At 42.7% G+C, this 24144-nt stretch overlaps 1 protein-coding gene across 1 annotated transcript in view; it reads left to right on the forward strand.

Moving 5' to 3' along the window:
- Nucleotides 1–24144, forward strand: part of LOC128688250 (netrin receptor UNC5B) — an 812793-nt gene that overhangs the window by 238986 nt on the left and 549663 nt on the right. The window contains exon 4 of the mRNA XM_070086825.1: nt 8886–9110. Within this exon, the coding sequence (XP_069942926.1) occupies nt 8886–9110 (225 nt within the window). The remainder of the gene's footprint in view (nt 1–8885; nt 9111–24144) is intronic.

Raw genomic sequence — 24144 nt, forward strand, 5'->3', positions numbered from 1 at the left:
ATCATTTACAAAGTCACAGTAGTATGACTTGGATCATTTACAAAGTCACAGTAGTGTTACTTGGATCATTTACAAAGTCACAGTAGTGTGACTTGGATCATTTACAAAGTCACAGTAGTGTTACTTGGATCATTTACAAAGTCACAGTAGTGTGACTTGGATCATTTACAAAGTCACAGTAGTGTGACTTGGATCATTTTCAAAGTCACAGTAGTGTGACTTGGATCATTTACAAAGTCACAGTAGTGTGACTTGGATCATTTACAAAGTCACAGTAGTGTGACTTGGATCATTTACAAAGTCACAGTAGTGTGACTTGGATCATTTACACAGTAGTGTGACTTGGATCATTTACAGTCACAGTAGTGTGACTTGGATCATTTAGAGTCACAGTAGTGTGACTTGTATCATTTACAGAGTCACAGTAGTGTGACTTGGATCATTTACAGAGTCACAGTAGTGTGACTTGGATCATTTACAGAGTCATAGTAGTGTGACTTGGATCATTTACAAAGTCACAGTAGTGTGACTTGGATCATTTACAAAGTCACAGTAGTGTGACTTGGATCATTTACAAAGTCACAGTAGTGTGACTTGGATCATTTACAGTCACAGTAGTGTGACTTGGATCATTTACAAAGTCACAGTTGTGTGACTTGGATCATTTACAAAGTCACAGTATTGTTACTTTGATCATTTACAAAGTCACAGTAGTATGACTTGGATCATTTACAAAGTCACAGTAGTGTTACTTGGATCATTTACAAAGTCACAGTAGTGTGACTTGGATCATTTACAAAGTCACAGTAGTGTTACTTGGATCATTTACAAAGTCACAGTAGTGTGACTTGGATCATTTACAAAGTCACAGTAGTGTGACTTGGATCATTTTCAAAGTCACAGTAGTGTGACTTTGATCATTTACAAAGTCACAGTAGTGTGACTTGGATCATTTACAAAGTCACAGTAGTATGACTTGGATCATTTACAAAGTCACAGTAGTGTGACTTGGATCATTTACAAAGTCACAGTAGTGTGACTTTGTAAATGTTTCATTCTATGGAACAATGCTCTCCAGACTGAGGGACTGACCACCTCAAAACTTTAAGGGTGATGGACTGATTACATCGTCTTCAAGTATCTTCTGCTTCTATCAACTTTTCTGTACTCGACTGAAGAAGCCTACTGTGTAGGCGAAACGTTTCAAAATAAAGATACCTAACTGTTGCATATGTGTCTTACCTGTCAACCTATATGCCTGAAACACCGCAGCTTAGGAGATCATCTCCCAAAGCTGTGTGTAATGACCTAAATTGTCGTTCCTTAAAGTTTGTGAAAGCAGTTCTTAGAGCAGCAAGATTCGACTATGCAGCTGATGTTGTACAGTTCATGGTTACATAGTTTTTTCCCTACGTGTCTACGACTAATCTCGTTGCACTTTTTTTCATTTTTGATCGGATATTCTATGGAGAAGGAACCTAGACACAGGTGTCATGCCATAATCATTTAAAACCAATTCACAAAAGTGGCAGAAAAGCAATTGTAGAAACTGATTGACCAGGCGAGCACCAGACGAGCCTGGACCATGGCCGGACTCCTGGAGTAGAAAAACTCTCGAAACTCATCAAAGATATATTAAAGGTAGAGCAAAAACATACGATAATTTACACCAGGAAAATCTGGAGGGGCCCAGGCCTGCCTACAGAACGACTGGGTAGACGGTGTAGAGTACCTCAGGTAAAGAGCAGGGGCGTGACGCTTACACTGAGAACTCCTTCTGAGTGTCAGAGATCCCAGACTTTTCAACGCCCTCTCCCTCATGCATAGGGGAAATTACCAACAAACTTATGATTGTCTTGAAGATGGAGCGTGATAGGTTCCTCAAATCAGTTCCTGACTAGCCGGGCTCTGATTCTTGAGGCCAGCAGTAACAAACTGATTGATTAAGCCTTGATCCACCATGAAGCTTGGTCTGGGGTCGGGCCGCAGGGGTGTTGACTCCTGGAAGCATCCTGAATTTAGGTATACTTGAGGTATCCTTCAGGAGGGGCGCTCCACGCTAGGGCTGCATACTCTATGACGGACCTGATGTACTTTAAGAACATAAGAACATAAGAATGTAGGAACACTGCAGAAGGCCTACTGGCCCATACGAGGCAGGTCCTTATCAAAACGACATCTACCTAAAGCTACTCAAGAAATAACTCCCGTACCCCTTGACACCAATCAAACCCAGCCCCTCCCACTCATATATTTGTCCAGTCTCTTCTTAAAGCTACCCAAGGTCCTAACCTCTATCACCCCACTGGGAAGACTGTTCCACGCATCTACAACTCTGTTAGAAAACCAGTACTTACCTATGTCCTTTCTAAATCTAAATTTATCCAACTTAAATCCATTATTCCTGGTTCTTACCTGGTTCGACACCCTCAGTACTTTATTAATGTCTCCCTTGTTTATGCCCGTCATCCACTTATACACTTCAATGATATCTCCCCTCATTCTACGCCTCTCCAGAGAGTGGAGATTTAAGGCTTTAAGTCTATCTTCATACGGGAGGTTCCTTACACGTTCTCAGAGACTAATGAGTAACGCTGTTAATGAACTTGTCAACCTTGTATGTATATGCTTCGAGTTTATATGGTTTATGTGAACCTCAGTAAATACATTTAGCGTCTTCCTTCAAACTTTGCCTTTCACAATTGTCAGCTTGTGAGTGACTGAGCCGCAAGGGCGATGGCTTCCTGGAATCGACTGAAGGTAAGTACACAAATATCCCGCACTTACGAGAGAGAAGCTTATGACGACGTTTCGCTACTACTTGGACTATTTACAAGTCAAACTGTGTGACTTGTAAATGGTCCAAGTCGGATCGAAACATTGTGATAACCTTACTCTCTCTCTATGTCCAGAGTATATGTATATTGTTCCAGTCACGATATAGTGCCTTTTTGTTGTTTAAAGGTAAGTAGTTTGAACCACCACTTGGTGTTCACTTGTACAGTAGCCTCGACCTGTGTACATGTTCGTAGCTTTTATTTCGAAGAAAATCTCGTGAATGTGCAGAATGACTGTTGCCCTTTAATGATTGTACTGCGGTCGAAAAATTGCAATCTGGTTAATGTGTTCTGAGCTCCTCGACTGTATTTTAATGGATACAGGTTGTCTGTGTTTCATCCCGGAGAGTAACACTGGTTTATGTAAACATTATCTTTGTTCAGACATGATAGTTGTTGTTATTATTAGTAGTAGTAATAACAGTATGATTAGAGACAGGAGACCATGTTTAGTGCTACAGTCCACCAGTCAGGAGACTATGTTTAGTGCTACAGTCCACCAGTCAGGAGACCATGTTTAGTGCTACAGTCCACCAGTCAGGAGACCATGTTTAGTGCTACAGTCCACCAGTCAGGAGACCATGTTTAGTGCTACAGTCCACCAGTCAGGAGACCATGTTTAGTGCTACAGTCCACCAGTCAGGAGACTATGTTTAGTGCTACAGTCCACCAGTCAGGAGACTATGTTTAGTGCTACAGTCCACCAGTCAGGAGACCATGTTTAGTGCTACAGTCTGCCAGTCAGGAGACTATGTTTAGTGCTACAGTCCACCAGTCAGGAGACTATGTTTAGTGCTACAGTCCACCAGTCAGGAGACCATGTTTAGTGCTACAGTCCACCAGTCAGGAGACCATGTTTAGTGCTACAGTCCACCAGTCAGGAGACCATGTTTAGTGCTACAGTCCACCAGTCAGGAGACTATGTTTAGTGCTACAGTCCACCAGTCAGGAGACTATGTTTAGTGCTACAGTCCACCAGTCAGGAGACTATGTTTAGTGCTACAGTCCACCAGTCAGGAGACCATGTTTAGTGCTACAGTCTGCCAGTCAGGAGACTATGTTTAGTGCTACAGTCCACCAGTCAGGAGACCATGTTTATGTTACAGACCACCAGTCAGGAGACCATGTTTAGTGCTACAGTCCACCAGTCAGGAGACCATGTTTAGTGCTACAGACCACCAGTCAGGAGACCATGTTTATGTTACAGACCACCAGTCAGAAGACCATGTTTAGTGCTACAGTCCACCAGTCAGGAGACCATGTTTAGTGCTACAGTCCACCAGTCAGGAGACCATGTTTATGTTACAGACCACCAGTCAGAAGACCATGTTTATGTTACAGGCCACCAGTCAGGAGACCATGTTTATGTTACAGGCCACCAGTCAGGAGACCATGTTTAGTGCTACAGTCCACCAGTCAGGAGACCATGTTTATGTTACAGACCACCAGTCAGAAGACCATGTTTAGTGCTACAGTCCACCAGTCAGGAGACCATGTTTATGTTACAGACCACCAGTCAGGAGACCATGTTTAGTGCTACAGTCCGCCAGTCAGGAGACCATGTTTATGTTACAGACCACCAGTCAGGAGACCATGTTTAGTGCTACAGTCCGCCAGTCAGGAGACCATGTTTATGTTACAGACCACCAGTCAGGAGACCATGTTTAGTGCTACAGTCCGCTAGTCAGGAGACCATGTTTATGTTACAGACCACCAGTCAGGAGACCATGTTTAGTGCTACAGTCCGCCAGTCAGGAGACCATGTTTATGTTACAGACCACCAGTCAGGAGACCATGTTTATGTTACAGACCACCAGTCAGGAGACCATGTTTATGTTACAGACCACCAGTCAGGAGACCATGTTTAGTGCTACAGTCCACCAGTCAAGAGACCATGTTTATGTTACAGACCACCAGTCAGGAGACCATGTTTATGTTACAGACCACCAGTCAGGAGACCATGTTTATGTTACAGACCACCAGTCAGGAGACCATGTTTAGTGCTACAGTCCGCCAGTCAGGAGACCATGTTTATGTTACAGACCACCAGTCAGGAGACCATGTTTATGTTACAGACCACCAGTCAGGAGACCATGTTTATGTTACAGACCACCAGTCAGGAGACCATGTTTAGTGCTACAGTCCGCTAGTCAGGAGACCATGTTTATGTTACAGACCACCAGTCAGGAGACCATGTTTATGTTACAGACCACCAGTCAGGAGACCATGTTTATGTTACAGACCACCAGTCAGGAGACCATGTTTAGTGCTACAGTCCACCAGTCAGGAGACCATGTTTATGTTACAGACCACCAGTCAGGAGACCATGTTTAGTGCTACAGTCCGCCAGTCAGGAGACCATGTTTATGTTACAGACCACCAGTCAGGAGACCATGTTTAGTGCTACAGTCCACCAGTCAGGAGACCATGTTTAGTGCTACAGTCCACCAGTCAGGAGACCATGTTTAGTGCTACAGTCCGCCAGTCAGGAGACCATGTTTAGTGCTACAGTCCACCAGTCAGGAGACCATGTTTAGTGCTACAGTCCGCCAGTCAGGAGACCATGTTTATGTTACAGACCACCAGTCAGGAGACCATGTTTAGTGCTACAGTCCACCAGTCAGGAGACCATGTTTAGTGCTACAGTCCACCAGTCAGGAGACCATGTTTATGTTACAGACCACCAGTCAGGAGACCATGTTTAGTGCTACAGTCCACCTGTCAGGAGACCATGTTTATGTTACAGACCACCAGTCAGAAGACCATGTTTAGTGCTACAGTCCACCAGTCAGGAGACCATGTTTAGTGCTACAGTCCACCAGTCAGGAGACCATGTTTAGTGCTACAGTCCACCAGTCAGGAGACCATGTTTATGTTACAGACCACCAGTCAGGAGACCATGTTTAGTGCTACAGTCCACCAGTCAGGAGACCATGTTTAGTGCTACAGTCCACCAGTCAGGAGACCATGTTTAGTGCTACAGTCCGCCAGTCAGGAGACCATGTTTAGTGCTACAGTCCACCAGTCAGGAGACCATGTTTATTTTACAGACCACCAGTCAGGAGACCATGTTTAGTGCTACAGTCCACCAGTCAGGAGACCATGTTTATTTTACAGACCACCAGTCAGGAGACCATGTTTAGTGCTACAGTCCACCAGTCAGGAGACCATGTTTAGTGCTACAGTCCACCAGTCAGGAGACCATGTTTAGTGCTACAGTCCACCAGTCAGGAGACCATGTTTATTTTACAGACCACCAGTCAGGAGACCATGTTTAGTGCTACAGTCCACCAGTCAGGAGACCATGTTTATTTTACAGACCACCAGTCAGGAGACCATGTTTAGTGCTACAGTCCGCCAGTCAGGAGACCATGTTTATGTTACAGACCACCAGTCAGGAGACCATGTTTAGTGCTACAGTCCACCAGTCAGGAGACCATGTTTATTTTACAGACCACCAGTCAGGAGACCATGTTTAGTGCTACAGTCCGCCAGTCAGGAGACCATGTTTATGTTACAGACCACCAGTCAGGAGACCATGTTTAGTGCTACAGTCCGCCAGTCAGGAGACCATGTTTAGTGCTACAGTCCACCAGTCAGGAGACCATGTTTAGTGCTACAGTCCACCAGTCAGGAGACCATGTTTAGTGCTACAGTCCACCAGTCAGGAGACCATGTTTAGTGCTACAGTCCACCAGTCAGGAGACCATGTTTAGTGCTACAGTCCACCAGTCAGGAGACCATGTTTAGTGCTACAGTCCACCAGTCAGGAGACCATGTTTATGTTACAGACCACCAGTCAGGAGACCATGTTTAGTGCTACAGTCCACCAGTCAGGAGACCATGTTTAGTGCTACAGTCCACCAGTCAGGAGACCATGTTTAGTGCTACAGTCCACCAGTCAGGAGACCATGTTTAGTGCTACAGTCCACCAGTCAGGAGACCATGTTTATGTTACAGACCACCAGTCAGGAGACCATGTTTAGTGCTACAGTCCACCAGTCAGGAGACCATGTTTATGTTACAGACCACCAGTCAGGAGACCATGTTTAGTGCTACAGTCCACCAGTCAGGAGACCATGTTTAGTGCTACAGTCCACCAGTCAGGAGACCATGTTTAGTGCTACAGTCCACCAGTCAGGAGACCATGTTTATTTTACAGACCACCAGTCAGGAGACCATGTTTAGTGCTACAGTCCACCAGTCAGGAGACCATGTTTATTTTACAGACCACCAGTCAGGAGACCATGTTTAGTGCTACAGTCCGCCAGTCAGGAGACCATGTTTATGTTACAGACCACCAGTCAGGAGACCATGTTTAGTGCTACAGTCCACCAGTCAGGAGACCATGTTTATGTTACAGACCACCAGTCAGGAGACCATGTTTAGTGCTACAGTCCGCCAGTCAGGAGACCATGTTTATGTTACAGACCACCAGTCAGGAGACCATGTTTAGTGCTACAGTCCGCCAGTCAGGAGACCATGTTTAGTGCTACAGTCCACCAGTCAGGAGACCATGTTTAGTGCTACAGTCCACCAGTCAGGAGACCATGTTTAGTGCTACAGTCCACCAGTCAGGAGACCATGTTTAGTGCTACAGTCCACCAGTCAGGAGACCATGTTTAGTGCTACAGTCCACCAGTCAGGAGACCATGTTTAGTGCTACAGTCCACCAGACAGGAGACCATGTTTAGTGCTACAGTCCACCAGTCAGGAGACCATGTTTAGTGCTACAGTCCACCAGTCAGGAGACCATGTTTAGTGCTACAGTCCACCAGACAGGAGACCATGTTTAGTGCTACAGTCCACCAGTCAGGAGACCATGTTTAGTGCTACAGTCCACCAGTCAGGAGACCATGTTTAGTGCTACAGTCCACCAGACAGGAGACCATGTTTAGTGCTACAGTCCACCAGTCAGGAGACCATGTTTAGTGCTACAGTCCACCAGTCAGGAGACCATGTTTAGTGCTACAGTCCACCAGTCAGGAGACCATGTTTAGTGCTACAGTCCACCAGTCAGGAGACCATGTTTAGTGCTACAGTCCACCAGACAGGAGACCATGTTTAGTGCTACAGTCATCCGCATTCAAAAACAATAAACTAATTTATTAAAAAGTAAGTTTTAACGTAAAGTGTACATTAAGTGTTCATTGAACTTTAATATGCAAGTGTTCTCTGAGGTTTTAATTCAGAACACAGGACAGACTTAATTTAAGATCTCTTGTGATCTTTTTTCAAAAGAAAATAATCCGGTTTTAATGAGAGTGAATCTTCAACTAACTTGTTTATTTTAAAGAAATTTATTTTAGTTTGTTTTTTGTCTGACTGTCTATTAAAAACTTTCATTGTTATTGTCTGTGCTCATGGCCATTAAAACATATTTCTCGTCTTTAAATTTGTTTTCAGATTTTGGTGAAGTATATTGAATGAGAAACACCTGAAACAGTGTAAGTGTTTATTGTAACGACGTTTCGATCAAGGAAAGATTTTGGTACAGTTTTTTGATATAGTCTTGCACTGTTTTAGTTCTTTTTGTCCGATTATTGCTTGACAGCGTCATCCGTCATAAAGTGGATTGTATTTTGTGATTTCGATACGACATTGTTATGACTATTATGAGAATGATGATGGTTGATTGAATTTTCACAGATTTGTTGATTATTATTCATTACAAAAATGAAAAATGAAAATAATTCAAGTCTTTCTTACCTTCTACGGTATATAGTAGTATCATTATTATTTTTTTTTTTTGCCATTTATTATAAGCGGTTCCAGTCACTGCCGTTCTAGTAACTGTTCGTGTGTTTGCATACAGTGCACTTCAGTTTATAATTGGTGACTATTCTTGTCACTGACTATTCTTGTAACTGGTTCCAGTCACTGGTGCACGACTAACTCTTCGTGTGTTTGTGTACAGTGCACTTCATTTATTTTAACTGTTCGTGTGTTTGTGCACTTCAAGTATAATAGTTGTGACTGTTCTTGCTATTTAATGTAACTGGTTCCAGTCACTGATGCACTATTAATTGTTCGTGTGTTTGTGTACAGTGCACTTCAAGTGTAACGGAGGAGTGCCAGCGCCTAACACTGAGACGGAGAGTGCCTTCGTGGACCCCATGACGGGTGTGAGGGTGATGGAGGTGCAGCTGCAGGTGGAGAAGAGTGTAGTGGAGGGTGTTGGTGACCAGGACGAGGCTGGCTACACCTGTCACTGTGTTGCCTGGAGTTCCAGAGGTCAAACCATCAGCAGGACCGTCAAGGTCGCCACTGCATGTGAGTACTTACTCTTGATGCCTTAAATTGTTCTTGTAGCATTTTCATCGTTTAGATTTAAGTTTATGAAATCTCAGTTTGTTCTTGTCGTCGTGTCAGTGTGTTACCTGGAGCCCCAGAGGCCAAACCATCAGCAGGACCGTTAATATCTCCACTACATGTGAGTACAGACTCCTGTAGCTTAAAAGTTGTTCTTGTAGCAGTTTTTTAAGATTTAAGATAATGAAATTTCCATTTTTGTCGTGTCAGTGTTTTTCATGGATGTCCAGAGGTCAAACCATCAGCAGGACCGTCAAGGTTGCCAGTGCATGTAAACACCGACTCTTGATGCCTTAAATTGTTCTTGTAGCAGTTTTTATAGAATTAAGTTGTTCGTGCAGTGTTCCTCCAATCTTATGTTCTTATGAAATTTGTTCTTGTGGTCGTGTCAGGTGTTTCTTGGATATCCAGAGAGGTCAAACCATCAACAGGACCATTAAGCTCACCACTACATACAAGAATATATCTTTTTTTTGTAGTTTTAAATAGTTCTTCCTGCGTCCGAAGACTAGTGCGCTGTGGTGGTCTGATCTATTTGTAGGTGCGTAAAATTATTTAGGTTGTCAACCATAAACACAGCTGACTGACGGAGGATAGAACCTCCACTGCACCTTACACTGACTGACCCACTCGGGTTTAGTACTTCCCGGGAATATTAATAATTATAAAGACAAGAGAACTCTTCTGTTTATACATTTTTTCTGCTTATATCCATCGTAGTCGAGGCCATTGTCAATACCTGGTGGCGTGCGACACAGTGCGACACAGTGCTCACCATTGCGACACACAGTACAACACACAGTGCTACACACAGTACAACAAAAAGTGTACTCAGTACAACACACAGTGCGACACAATGCTGCACAGTACGACAAAACGTGTTGTACACAGTACGACACACAGTGCTGTACACAGTGCGACACACAGTGCAACACAGTGCTGTACACAGTGAGACACAATGCTGCACACAGTACGACAAAAAGTGCTGTACACAGTGCTGTACATAGTGCGACACACAGTGCAACGCACAGTGCGATACACAGTGCTGCACACACTACGACAAAAAGTGCTGTACACAGTGCGACACAGCGCTGCACACAGTACACCACACAGTGCTGCGCACACTACGACAAAAAGTGCTGTACACCGTGCGACACAGTACAACACAGTGCTGCACACAGTACGACGAAAAGTGCTTTACATAGTACGACACAGTGTTGCACACAGTACGACAAAAATTGTACACAGTGCGACAAAAAGTGCTGTACACAGTGCGACACAGTGCTCCACACAGTACGACAAAAAGTGCTGTACACAGTGCGACACAGTGCTGCACACAGTGCGACACAGTGCTGTACACAGTACGACAAAAAGTGCTGTACCCGGTGCGACACAGTGCTGTACACAGTACGTCAAAAAGTGTTGTACACAGTGCGACACAGTGCTGTACACAGTGCTGTACACAGTGCGACACAGTGCGACACACAGTGCGACACACAGTGCGACACACACTGCTGTATACAGTACAACACAGTGCAGTATATTTTTTCTCTTTGTTCGCAGCTTCAGTCATATCAGTTCATTAATCAGTCAGGTGACGTCCTAGACTTGTGCCTCGATTTTCTCATCTCCCTCTTGATGTATAATGTTTCCATTTACCTCATGAAGTATAATTTTCCTATCTCTTGATGTATAATTTTTTCATCTCTTTATGTATAATTTTCCCATCTTCCCCTCGTATAATTTTTCCATCTTCCTCTTGATGTATAATTTTTCCATCTTCCTCTTGATGTATAATTTTTCCATCTTCCTCTTGATGTATAATTTTTCCATCTTCCTCTTGATGTATAATTTTTCCATCTTCCTCTTGATGTATAATTTTTCCATCTTCCTCTTGATGTATAATTTTTCCATCTTCCTCTTGATGTATAATTTTTCCATCTTCCTCTTGATGTATAATTTTTCCATCTTCCTCTTGATGTATAATTTTTCCATCTTCCTCTTGATGTATAATTTTTCCATCTTCCTCTTGATGTATAATTTTTCCATCTTCCTCTTGATGTATAATTTTTCCATCTTCCTCTTGATGATGTAGAGTTTTAATTGAAGGCTGATATTTTAATACTACAGAATTAGTGTTATTTTATTAGGAGTGTGTGTGTGTGAAGGATTTTTATTTGCGTGATGTTGTAGCTTATGAGTGGGTGACTTGGTGGGTGACTTGGTGGGTGACTTGGTGGGTGACTTGGTGGGTGACTTGGTGGGTGACTTGGTGACTTGGTGGGTGACTTGGTGACTTGGTGGGTGACTTGGTGACTTGGTGGGTGACTTGGTGACTTGGTGGGTGACTTGGTGACTTGGTGGGTGACTTGGTGACTTGGTGGGTGACTTGGTGGGTGACTTGGTGGGTGACTGGGTAGGTGAGTGACTGGGTAGTTGAGCGACTGGGTAGTTGAGTAACTGGGTGGGTATACCTTATACCTTTGAAGAGTTTCGAGAGTTTATCTACTCTCTGAGCCCGGCCATGGGCCAGGCTCGTCTGGTGCTTGCCTGCTCAACCAGGCTGTTGCTGCTGGAGGCCCACTGCCCCACATATCTATCATAGCGTGGTTGATCTGGCACCTGGTGAAAATACTTGTCCAGTTTCCTCTTGAAGGCTTCAACACTTGTCCCAGCGGTGTTTCTGATATCTTCTGGTAAGATGTTGAAAAGTCTGGGACCCCGGATGTTGGTACAGTGTTGCCTTATTGTCCCCACCGCACCCCTGCTCCTCACTGGGTTTATTTTACACTTCCTCCCATATCTCTCACTCCAGTATGTTGTTATGGCAGTGTGCAGATTTGGGACCAAGCCCTCGAGTACCTTCCAGGTTATATTATCATGTACCTCCCTCTCCTCCGCTCCAGTGAGTACATGTTCAAGACTTGCAGGCGTTCCCAGTAGTTTAGGTCCTTTACTGGCACAATGTGAGCCGTAAACGATCTTTGTATTTGTTCCAGCTCTGATATTTCTCCTGCCTTGAACGGGGCCGTCAGCACTGAGCAATATTCCAAGTGAGGGAGCACTAGCGATTTGTTTTGAAAGTTCTCAAAACCCACCCCGTCATCTTCCTGGCTGTCGTGATCTTTGTCTTGTTATGGTCTTTAAAAGAACGGTCCCTGACATAATTATTCCCAGGTCTTTTACGTGTTCCTTACGTTCTGTTTGGTGACCCTCTTGAGTTTTGTATATAGTGCTCCTTTCGAGTTCTTCATTCTTTCCATGCTGGAACTTATCACCATTGAACGTCATGTTGTTCTCCACTGCCCACTGAAAAACCCTGTTTGTCTTCCTGTACTTTTTCAGTGTCCTCTACCGTACTGACTTTCATGCTTATTTTAGTGTCATCTGCAAATGATGATACAAAAGTGTGCCGGGTGTTTTTGTCTATGTCTGCTATGAGGATGAGGAACAGCAGAGGTGCCAGGACAGTACCTTGGGGCACTGAGCTTTTGACCTCGCTGATGCTGGATCTTGCTCTGTTCACTACTACTTTTTGTGTTGTGTGTGTTAGGAAACCGAAAATCCATCTGCCTACCTTCCCCGTAATGCCCATGACCTTTATTTTGTGCGCTATCACTCCATGATCTCATTTGTCAAACGCCTTTGCAAAATTTGTGTAACTCACATTTGCGTTTTGGTCGTCTTCCAATGCCTCCGTAATTCTGTCATAATGGTTCAGCAGCTGTGACAGACATGATCGTCCTGCTCTAAAACCATGCTGGTTCGGGTTACGTTGGCTGTGCTGGTCCATGAAATTTGTAATCTGCCGTCTCATCACTCTTTCGAAAATTTTTATGATGTGAGCAGTTAGGGTTACTGGTCTGTAATTTTTAGCTAGTGCTCTGCTACCTCCCTTATGCAAAGGGGCTATGTCTGCACTCTTTAAGGCCTCCGGTATTTCACCTACGTCTAAGCTCTTTCTCCAAAGAATGCTGAGGGCTCGTGCTAGTGGTACTTTGCACTTTATAAATAGAGCATTCCATGAATCTGGTCCAGGTGCTGAATGAGTGGGCATGTTTTCCATTTCTTTTTTGAATTCTATGGGATTTGTACTAATGTCAGTTACTTGGTCTGTGCGGCCTTCTGCTGGAGTGAGGTGAGTGGGTGAGTGAGAGGTCTGCGTGTATGAAAGGAATTTTCTTTATTGCATAAAGCACTTGGATGACCTTTTATTCCCAGCAGTCTTCCCAAATTCTAACCAACATTTTCATTCAACTTCATGCTTGTGCGAGGACCTTTTAAATTTGTATATTCTTGTCTTCGTGTGTGTCTGTGTACTCGCCTGCACTCACTCATATGTAGTTGCAGCACGTATTCGATCCACAGCTCCTGGCCCTTGTATGTGTGTGTATACATACATACATACATATATATATATATATATATATATATATATATATATATATATATATATATATATATATATATATATATATATATATATATATATATATATATATATATATATATATATATATATATATAATTATATATATGTATGTATATATGTTGTGCCGAATATGTAAACCTGGTCTATTAGCAAGAACTCGTTTAAAATTTATCGTAGGGGTTCTTAAATGGAGATATCGAGGGTTGAAGGTAGACACACTTGTTGGATGGTAACGATATATTGTCAGACTGTGATGATGGAGATGGAGCCCAGCCTCTGCCTGTCCTAGCCTGGATGTCTAACACCGACTGAGAGGGAGGCAGAGGTACGAACGTACACATGCGCATCCCGTGACGTCACACAACAGTCACAGGCCTAAAAGGGATCTCCTATCTAAAGCACATGGATGATACTATATGCTATACAACACAGGGATCAGCAACTATGCTGACAGCTCGGTCATGTTACGTATGTCGTCTCGTCATACACTACTATCTATAGGCTGAACAGGCAGGTCGTTCTGGGCTGATTCTATACAATAACAAATTCATATATTTAACTTAGAACTAATGGATGGTATCATAATGGATGTTAACAAAATGAGTTTTACGTAATGGGTGTTAACGCAATCACTTTTAACGTAATGCATTACAAACTATAAGAACAAATCATTGTACAATATGGATGGAATTGATCGATCGATCTGTATTCATGCACTCTACGGATTCTGAGGAAGAATAAATATATATATACAAGGTGAAATTAACAGCAAAGGCATCTGGTGCACTCAGACTATTACTGTCAAATTCTCAGAATACGGAGGGAACGTGAATACGAAAAAAAAAAATTCTGAAAAACTAATCAGTTAATAACAAACAGTTGACAATTTACTTCATCTCGGACATCTAGTTATACAGACTATGTACATTTAAACCCAATTCTGCGAGGGTGAGGTTTACATATGCAGAATGGTTATCATCTCTGGGAGGATCGAATTCCTCTGCAATGGCTAACACATGCCTTGACTGAGGGAGATCTGAACGAGTATCTACAAAAGATACTTGTGGGTTTCTCATTACTTGTCGAGTACGCAAGGAGTAACGACATTCAGGTTGGTTATCTGACTGAGTATTTGAGGTAGAGGGTACAGAGTCAAGAGGATTTTCAGCATCTGTCACATTAGTCTGGGTAGCAATATCATCAACATCGCATACTAATTTCATATGATCTAAATGCGATTCTTTGTACTTACCAGTACTAATTTCTCTAACCTTATACTTATTACCAGAGATATGTTCTACAACTCGATAAGGTCCGACAAACTTTTGATCGAGCTTAGGCATTGCGGATGTTTTGTTGAAATTTGTCAGCATTACTCTTGAACCTACTTTGACTTTTGATGGCTTAGCACGGCTATTAGTTACTCTAGTAAATTCTGCTGTTGATTTATGAAGTGTTTCACGGATTCTTCTAAAAACACTTTGAGCCATGCTGGTACGAGTTGCTACGAAATCATCAGGGTTGTAATTAGGTTTCGGAGTGGAATATAACAACTCATAGGGTAAACGCTTGTCTACACCATACAATGCATAATGTGGAGTATCACCTATGGAAGCATTGTAAGCAGAATTTATGGCACATTGGACATCTGGTATGACTTCATCCCAAGTTTCACTATTGGGGTTGATAGTGGCTCTCAGGACATCAAGTACTTTCTTATTGGTTCGTTCGGCTAACCCATTGCTGGCAGGATGATGAGGAACAATGGTGGATTTAGAGATCTTGTATAAAGTACACAAATTTTCAAGAATCTCATTACAGAATTCACCTCCATTATCTGTTACTAAGGACTTAGGGGTGGTATGCCTGCAGATAATGCGTTCTTTAAACGCTTTAGCTACTGTCTCTGCAGTCTTATCTGCAATAGGAACTAACTCACAATATCTGGTGAAATGGTCTACCATAACACACAGATGTTTGTTGCCTTGGAGGGAACATTTAAAATTGGTTAACAAGTCAAGGGCAACTCTTTCCCACGGTTCGCTAGTGGTTGGGTACACTTGGATTGGATTAGGACCATTGACATTTCCTTTATGTTGCATACAGACACTACATTTCTTAACATACTCGGAAATGTCAGTTGCCATACGTGGCCAAAAGTATTTCATTCTGGCTTGTTTCACAGAACGATCCATACCAGGGTGTGCAACACCTGGTGCATCATGAACTAGCTGTAGAGCTACGTTCACTAGTGACTGTGGAATTACTAACTGGTACACTCTTCTGCTTGGAGTACCCAACTCGGCTGTTCGATACAGTAATTCTTGGCTCATTACAAAGTCACTAATGGGTGCTGGTGGCTTCACAGTAAGAATAAGATCTTCCTGGAGCAGGAATCGAATCACACCAGACCACATGGGATCTGTTCTTTGGGCATTTTTGACATCCTCGACAGTAAATGGAGGATCTGCAGTAACTACACTAACGTGTCGCGATAAAGCATCTGCGACTACATTTGACTTGCCAGGTAAATGTTCAAAAGTGGGATTGAACTCTTGGATAGTCAAGGTCCATCTGGCTAACCTTCCAGTAGGCTGTTTGTTCTGGAATAAAGGTATCAGTGGTGCATGGTCTGTCAAGACATGAACAGGGTACTGGTAAATAATGTCTCGGAAGTGCTTTAAAGACCATACTATTGCTAAAGCTTCTTGCTCCGTTACTGTATAATTACGTTCAGCCTTCGTAAGGACTCGGCTAGCAAATGCAACTGCGTTGTACTTGCCATCAGTCTTCTGAGCTAGTACGGCACCTATGCCAATTGAACTAGCATCAGTTGTCAGATAGAAGGGCTTAGAAAAATCTGGGAATTTCAAAACTGGAGCAGATGTTAACTTTTCTTTTAGAGTTTGGAATGCTCTTTCTTGATGGAAGGTCCAAACGAAAGAAGCATCTTTCTTAAGCAATTCAGCTAGCGGAGCTGCTATTGAAGAAAAATTTGCAATGAAAGACCTATAAAAACCTGCTAAGCCCACAAAGGATCTTACGGCATCAGCAGTTTTGGGAGTTGGAAAATTTAGTACTGCAGTTACTTTACTTTGATCAGTCGTAACCCCTCTAGGAGTGACTACGTGACCCAGAAACTTAATTTCTGATCTGAAAAATTGACATTTGGACAGTTTGATCTTTAAATTGGCTTCTTCAAGCTTGCCAAGTACTATATCAAGTCTTTTCAGGTGTGTATCCACATCTTCGGACATGACGATTACGTCGTCTAAGTACACCATAAGTGCTTTACCTATAAGACCTCTAAAGATGTTGGTCATGAGTCTAGAGAACGTGATAGGAGACGATCGTAATCCAAACGCCATACGGAGGAAGTGATAATGACCTGTGGGAGTGGAGAATGCAGTTAACTCTTGGCTGTCCTCGTGAAGAGGGACTTGCCAAAACCCTTGTAACAAGTCCAGGGTCGAGAAGACTTTGTTATCTCCGATATTGCGTAAAAGGTCACCTAGTACAGGAAGTGGGAAGCGATCTGGAATGGTTTTCGCATTTAACTTCCTAAAGTCAATCACCGGGCGCCAAGTGCCGTCCTTCTTAGGCACTAGGATCAAGGGCGCATTCCAGGGTGAATTGCTATGTGCAATAACTCCATCATTGAGCATTTGATTGATCAGTTCCTCTGCGACAGCAACTTGGGAATGAGGCATTCTGTACGCAGGTATATAGATAGGTCTAGTACCAGGTTCAAGTGGAATACGATGGGACAATAAGTTCGTTATACCCATCTTCTCACCTGGTAAGGCAATGGCTTTACGACGTTTGTTCAACAGCGTCAACAAACGCTGGACTTCGTCTGGGAAATCAGTGGGAGCTAAGTCTTTCTCCTCAACTGGTGGGATGGATTGATCCAGTGGAGTGGATGAGGTCTCCACTGTTGAAATAGCACCGACCCACTGGTCAGGTGGCACGTCATCCTGTACTTGAACAGGGTAAGGATAGTGAACTAGGTCAACGAGGTTGGTATTTGCTCTGAGACGAACACTGTGACCCGAAGTGTTAGCAAGGAGTAAATGGATCTTACTGTCTCTTACAACGTGTAAGGAAGGTTCAACAAATAAACCCTTGACCTTGCAGGAATCACTGTCAACTAGGACGTTATCACCATCTGGAACATTAGGAACAACAACAGACACTCTAGTGAGAGCACTAGCCGCAACAGAGACGTCTTTCTGCAGACGGCATGTGACATCAACAAGAGATGGCATTACTAGTTTCAAGTAATCGTTTTCTGACAAGGCATCCCCTGTGGAGAAACTACTACTTGTACTAGCAGACATTGCAGGGATAGGCAGAGCACTCAAAGCAGTCTGATTGTCCTCGGACACTTGAGGCAATACACTATCTTGCATATCTGAAGGTGTAGGTGGAACACAGATGGGAGTGACAGAGTTACCAGTGCCTGACCGCTTGGGTACGCTACTGGAGAATGCATTGGCTTGTAAGGACTTAATGCGTACATCATACTCTGCAGCAGTATGACAGATTTCTGATCCAAGCTGGTAACCCCAGAATGGAACGATCAAGTCGTCAATTTGGGCATGCCATCGGTACGGGTCGAGCACAATGCGTAAGTCTCGCATGGAAGCAAATCCCAGTAGAAGGTCACCAGGGAAAGTAATCTGGTCGACAACAAGAAAAGCAGCAGTAAAGTCTCTGCCTTGGATAGTAAAGGTGAGCGAAGTCTGACCTCGGACTCGCAGAAGGGAACCAGCTACTCCACTAAGGGAGGTTACAGTAGTTGGTTCAACGAGGAGGACACGTCGTAACTGCTTCTCTTTAAACAAGCTAGACCTAATGATATTAACTTGCGCACCAGAGTCCATGAACACATGAACGGGCGCATTATGGACAGAAGCTTGTACTAAAGGACCAATCGTTTCGTTGGTTGTCATCGGAGAAGGCATTTTCTACTTCATCCCCAAATTCCTCTACGTCAGAGACGTTTGAAGCAGCATCAACAGCAGGGTTGTCAATCTCAAGGCTGGCTAAGGCTTCATAGGAATTTTGGACTGGGATGGTGTACTCGTTATCACCTACTACTGTCACGACTGGACGAGTAGACTTGGGCGCTCGGATTCCCCCGAATTGGAAGAATGAGCCTGGTTCTGGTTAGTTTGTGAACCACGACGTCTGTTTCCTCTCCTGGCTCTGCGGTTGGAACGGCCACGGAAAGATCTAGAGTACTGCAGGTTGTAGAGAGCATTGCACTCAGATGTGTCATGTCCATGAATTCTATGATAAGTACAGTAGGGAAGATCTGACTGGTACTCATCATCAGTACGACGCTTCTTAGGGTGACTGTCATGACAATTAATAGCAATATGGCCACGGTAACCACAATTGTAGCAAGCTCTTTGACTGTGGGTACTGTACATACTACGGGTGCTATGGGAATGATGGCTCTTAACACTTGCTTTGGATGATGGACGTGAGTGATTAAGGTTGGGAGTTTTGGTAGTAGCACAAACTAGAGGAGGTACAGGAGTAGACAAAGTGTTTGGCATAGTTACGATAAGGGAAGGTTCCCTCGGGACACAAATTTCGTACATGGATTAGAGCTGCAAGCGGTCCCATAGTAGCATCTAGCGGACTTGAATTGTATACATACATAGATATCGGTGGCATTAGTTGTTTAATAACTCCAAATGCAGCTAATTTGGCAAACCCATCAAGGGCTGGTTTATCGTTATCTTTAAGGTACTTGGAATTTTGACCTGCTTTAACGAATGAGGACATTAGGTTATTAAGACGAAGAGCAAACTCATCTAATGACTCTTCTGGTCTCGGAGCTGTGCAAACTAATTCTTTGAGAACAACGAACGGATCGGTTTCTCGCACCGGTTCAAGATAATTGCGAATTAACTGTTCATAATCTTCCCACCTGGTTAGATCTTGAAAGTCCTTCATACGAATTAAGTTAAATACATGTGAGGCTGCTGGAGAACGGGCTAGACTCTCCTTTCCGATACTGATGAAACAACTCTCAGATGGGAGACCATCAACTGAAGCATCAGCTCTGGCTCTAACAGCGGTAAACCAACCTTCAAGGTTGTCTGGGTCACCATTGAACAATGGCATAGCATCATACGGATCACGACTGAAATTACGCAGGCTAGAAGTCTGAGTATATCTATTGTTTGATAAGGAGTTACTCGAATTTTGGGCTGACGCATTAATGGTTGTACTAGCAGCATGTGCTGAGGCATCGCTTGAGAAAACTTGAGACATATTTGCAAAATGTAAAACAAGAATTTAGAGAAACAAAAGAAAATGTAGCTGAGGAACACACAACACAGTGAACTTAAATGGGAAAAAAATGCTTAACTATTCTGCATAAGTAATTAAAAATTGACAGGTCACACAGTAAGCAAAGAACTCACACAAGAAAAATATGCAACTGAATGAACAACACTTTGAAAATCAAGAGAACTTGTACTTTACTCAAATCTGATTTGCTCAACTTTACTTTAAATTGAATGAATGGCACAGTGAGTTGTCTTTACTTTCAATGCAACAGGGAAATACACAATAAAATGATAAAATGGACTCAATAAAGCTTGTGCAAAATAAAACAAACTGGGACACAATTCACTGAAATAAAATAAAATTGCACAGAAAGAATAAAATATTATGCACAGAATAGAGCATATGAAACTGCACTGAAATAAACTGTAGCAATATTGCAAATGACAATTGCTAATCAAAAAGTACTGCATAACAATCTCTGCAAGAAAAACTTTAAAGACAACACAATATTTGCACAAGAATTATTGCAAAATGAGTCAATGTGCAATAATAAAAATTATTACACACACAAGAAAAGAAATATATCAAGGAATGAACTGAGGGAACACTTTAACTCTTAACTGCACTCAAGCAACACTTAACAAGCAAAAGAACAATTTACTCTAAAAGAAGAACTTAAAAATTGCACTAAGAGTGAATTTGTTCAATGAAACATGAAAAATAATAGGTGCTAAAACACAGAACAAAAAAGTTTGAACACTTACAGTGATGCAGAACACAACACATCAACATAAACACAATACTAGAATTTTCTTGCAATGAAACTTGATGTGTGAAAAATTTTGTAAAAATGATTTCTTGCTTGCACAAAATAATGGCACTATTGTCTGTGGAAATAAGACAAATTAGACACTGGCTAAATGAAAAGAATATGAACACAAGAATGTTCAACACACAGGGAACAAAACAAGAATACACAAATGCTGGGATGAAAAAAAAATGTATATAACTGAGACAACACTGAGTTGTAATGCAGAATAAAGCTGATAAATTACTGAAATACTTCACTGGAATACTGAGAACACTAGGTGATTCTGAAGTGTAAACACAAGTTCTATACTGCTCATATGTTGCACACACAACAAAGGAAAAACACTAAGTACTTACTTCAAGTGTATAAAAAGACACACAACACAACAGACATAAGATAATGCACGAAAATTAACACTGAATTAAGGAGATTAAAAGATTATTGCAAACAAACACTGAGTCTGATCGAGAGTCACTGAATGTCACTAAGAGGAAAATCACTGGAAACACAAAAGAAATGTCTCAACACTCGCAAATGTCTCTATGAAAAAAAAATATTATCGCTGTAACGACTTGGTGAAGAATGAGGTAGATGGTGGAAGGTTGGAGGATTGTTTATGTCGTCTTGCTGCTGTCCTCTGCACACGTGATCGTAGAATTGAGCTTACATCGAGGATAGACTTCACACAGGAGGCTTTTAATGGTGGCGCAAAACACACTCTAGCTCTTGACCCCCTATGTGGTCCTTAAAATATGGTGCTATAACCCTTAGTAGTGTGCCAAAACACTGGTAGAGGTAGGGTGAGTACCAGAGTGGTTGGGTTTGTGGGTAAACAGGGCAGGCGTCTGAGGAGTGGTTGGGTTTGTGGGTTAACAGGGCTAAGACCGGGATGGTGAGACACACGTGGGTGTTGGGCCTATGGGTTGAACGGCGTAAGCCTCACTGAGGACACCCACACTGCCGCGAAGATAATTCTAAGCTGGCTGGCTTAAAATACACCCACGAAATACCACAACACCACAAGGATGAAAAAGAGCACTCAGAATTGCTTGGAGCTTGAATCACAAGCGATGAAGACTACTCACGTGGCTTGCTTGAGTACTGGGGTAAGACACCTGGGTTAGTTGCTAGCTGGCTTATCTTAACCCTTCACACAGAATAGCTTGATACTTCTCACGATGAGCACAGCAGGGGTGGAAGCTGGCTTGGCAGACAAAAGAACTGGATGGAGTAGACTAGGCTGGACTGGACTCCCTCACCACAGACTGGAAGCTGGCTTATTTTGCAAACTCGGGTCAACCCCTCGGGAGTGATGCAAATAAGCAGATAAACACTAATACAAAGAGACTGACCAGTGAATGGTGTAGAAGCTGGTAGGAGCTTGGGAGAGTAGCTGGCTTGAGGTAGCTGGCTGGCGTTACCCCTCGGTAGGCCTACTCACAAGATGGCCGTCTTGCTGGTCGAAATTTATCTCCAGAAATCGCTGTAATCGTCAGAATTACAGGCCCTCCGTTGCCACCATTTATCGTAGGGGTTCTTAAATGGAGATATCGAGGGTTGAAGGTAGACACACTTGTTGGATGGTAACGATATATTGTCAGACTGTGATGATGGGAATGGAGCCCAGCCTCTGCCTGTCCTAGCCTGTGTCAAAACGCCGACTGAGAGGGAGGCAGAGGTACGAACGTACACATGCGCATCCCGTGACGTCACACAAACAGTCACAGGCCTAAAAGGGATCTCCTATCTAAAGCACATGGATGATACTATATGATATGCTATACAACACAGGGATCAGCAACTATGCTGACAGACATTTACTAAAAAAGAGAAGAAGAAAAACTTTATAAAACTGGGATGCTTGAATGTGCGTGGATGTAGTGCGGATGACAAGAAACAGATGATTGCTGATGTTATGAATGAAAAGAAGTTGGATGTCCTGGCCCTAAGCGAAACAAAGCTGAAGGGGGTAGGGGAGTTTCGGTGGGGTGAAATAAATGGGATTAAATCTGGAGTATCTGAGAGAGTTAGAGCAAAGGAAGGGGTAGCAGTAATATTGAAGGATCAGTTATGGAAGGAGAAAAGAGAATATGAATGTGTAAATTCAAGAATTATGTGGATTAAAGTAAAGGTTGTATGCGAAAAGTGGGTCATAATAAGTGTGTATGCACCTGGAGAAGAGAGGAATGTAGAGGAGAGAGAGAGATTTTGGGAGATGTTAAGTGAATGTATAGGAGCCTTTGAACCAAGTGAGAGAGTAAATTGTGGTAGGGGACCTGAATGCTAAAGTAGGAGAAACTTTTAGAGAAGGTGTGGTAGGTAAGTTTGGGGTGCCAGGTGTAAATAAAAATGGGAGCCCTTTGATTGAACTTTGTATAGAAAGGGGTTTAGTTATAGGTAATACATATTTTGAGAAAAAGAAGATAAATAAGTATACAAGATATGATGTAGGGCGAAATGATAGTAGTTTGTTGGATTATGTATTGGTAGATAAAAGACTGTTGAGTAGACTTCAGGATGTACATGTTTATAGAGGGGCCACAGATATATCAGATCACTTTCTAGTTGTAGCTACACTGAGAGTAAAAGGTAGATGGGATGCAAGGAGAATAGAAGCATCAGGGAAGAGAGAGGTGAAGGTTTATAAACTAAAAGAGGAGGCAGTTAGGGTAAGATATAAACAGCTATTAGAGGATAGATGGGCTAATGAGAGCATAGGCAATGGGGTCGAAGAGGTATGGGGTAGGTTTAAAAATGTAGTGTTAGAGTGTTCAGCAGAAGTTTGTGGTTACAGGAAAGTGGGTGCGGGAGGGAAGAGGAGCGATTGGTGGAATGATGATGTAAAGAGAGTAGTAAGGGAGAAAAAGTTAGCATATGAGAAGTTTTTACAAAGTATAAGTGATGCAAGGAGGGAAGAGTATATGGAGAAAAAGAGAGAGGTTAAGAGAGTGGTGAAGCAATGTAAAAAGAGAGCAAATGAGAGAGTGGGTGAGATGTTATCAACAAATTTTGTTGAAAATAAGAAAAAGTTTTGGAGTGAGATAAACAAGTTAAGGAAGCCTAGAGAACAAATGGATTTGTCAGTTAAAAATAGGAGAGGAGAGTTATTAAATGGAGAGTTAGAGGTATTGGGAAGATGGAGGGAATATTTTGAGTAATTGTTAAATGTTGATGAAGATAGGGAAGCTGTGATTTCGTGTATAGGGCAAGGAGGAATAGCATCTTGTAGGAGTGAGGAAGAGCCAGTTGTGAGTGTGGGGGAAGTTCGTGAGGCAGTAGGTAAAATGAAAGGGGGTAAGGCAGCCGGGATTGATGGGATAAAGATAGAAATGTTAAAAGCAGGTGGGGATATAGTTTTGGAGTGGTTGGTGCAATTATTTAATAAATGTATGGAAGAGGGTAAGGTACCTAGGGATTGGCAGAGAGCATGCATAGTTCCTTTG

This window comes from Cherax quadricarinatus, chromosome 19 (assembly GCF_038502225.1).
Source record: "Cherax quadricarinatus isolate ZL_2023a chromosome 19, ASM3850222v1, whole genome shotgun sequence".
Taxonomy (NCBI): Eukaryota; Metazoa; Arthropoda; class Malacostraca; order Decapoda; family Parastacidae; genus Cherax; species Cherax quadricarinatus.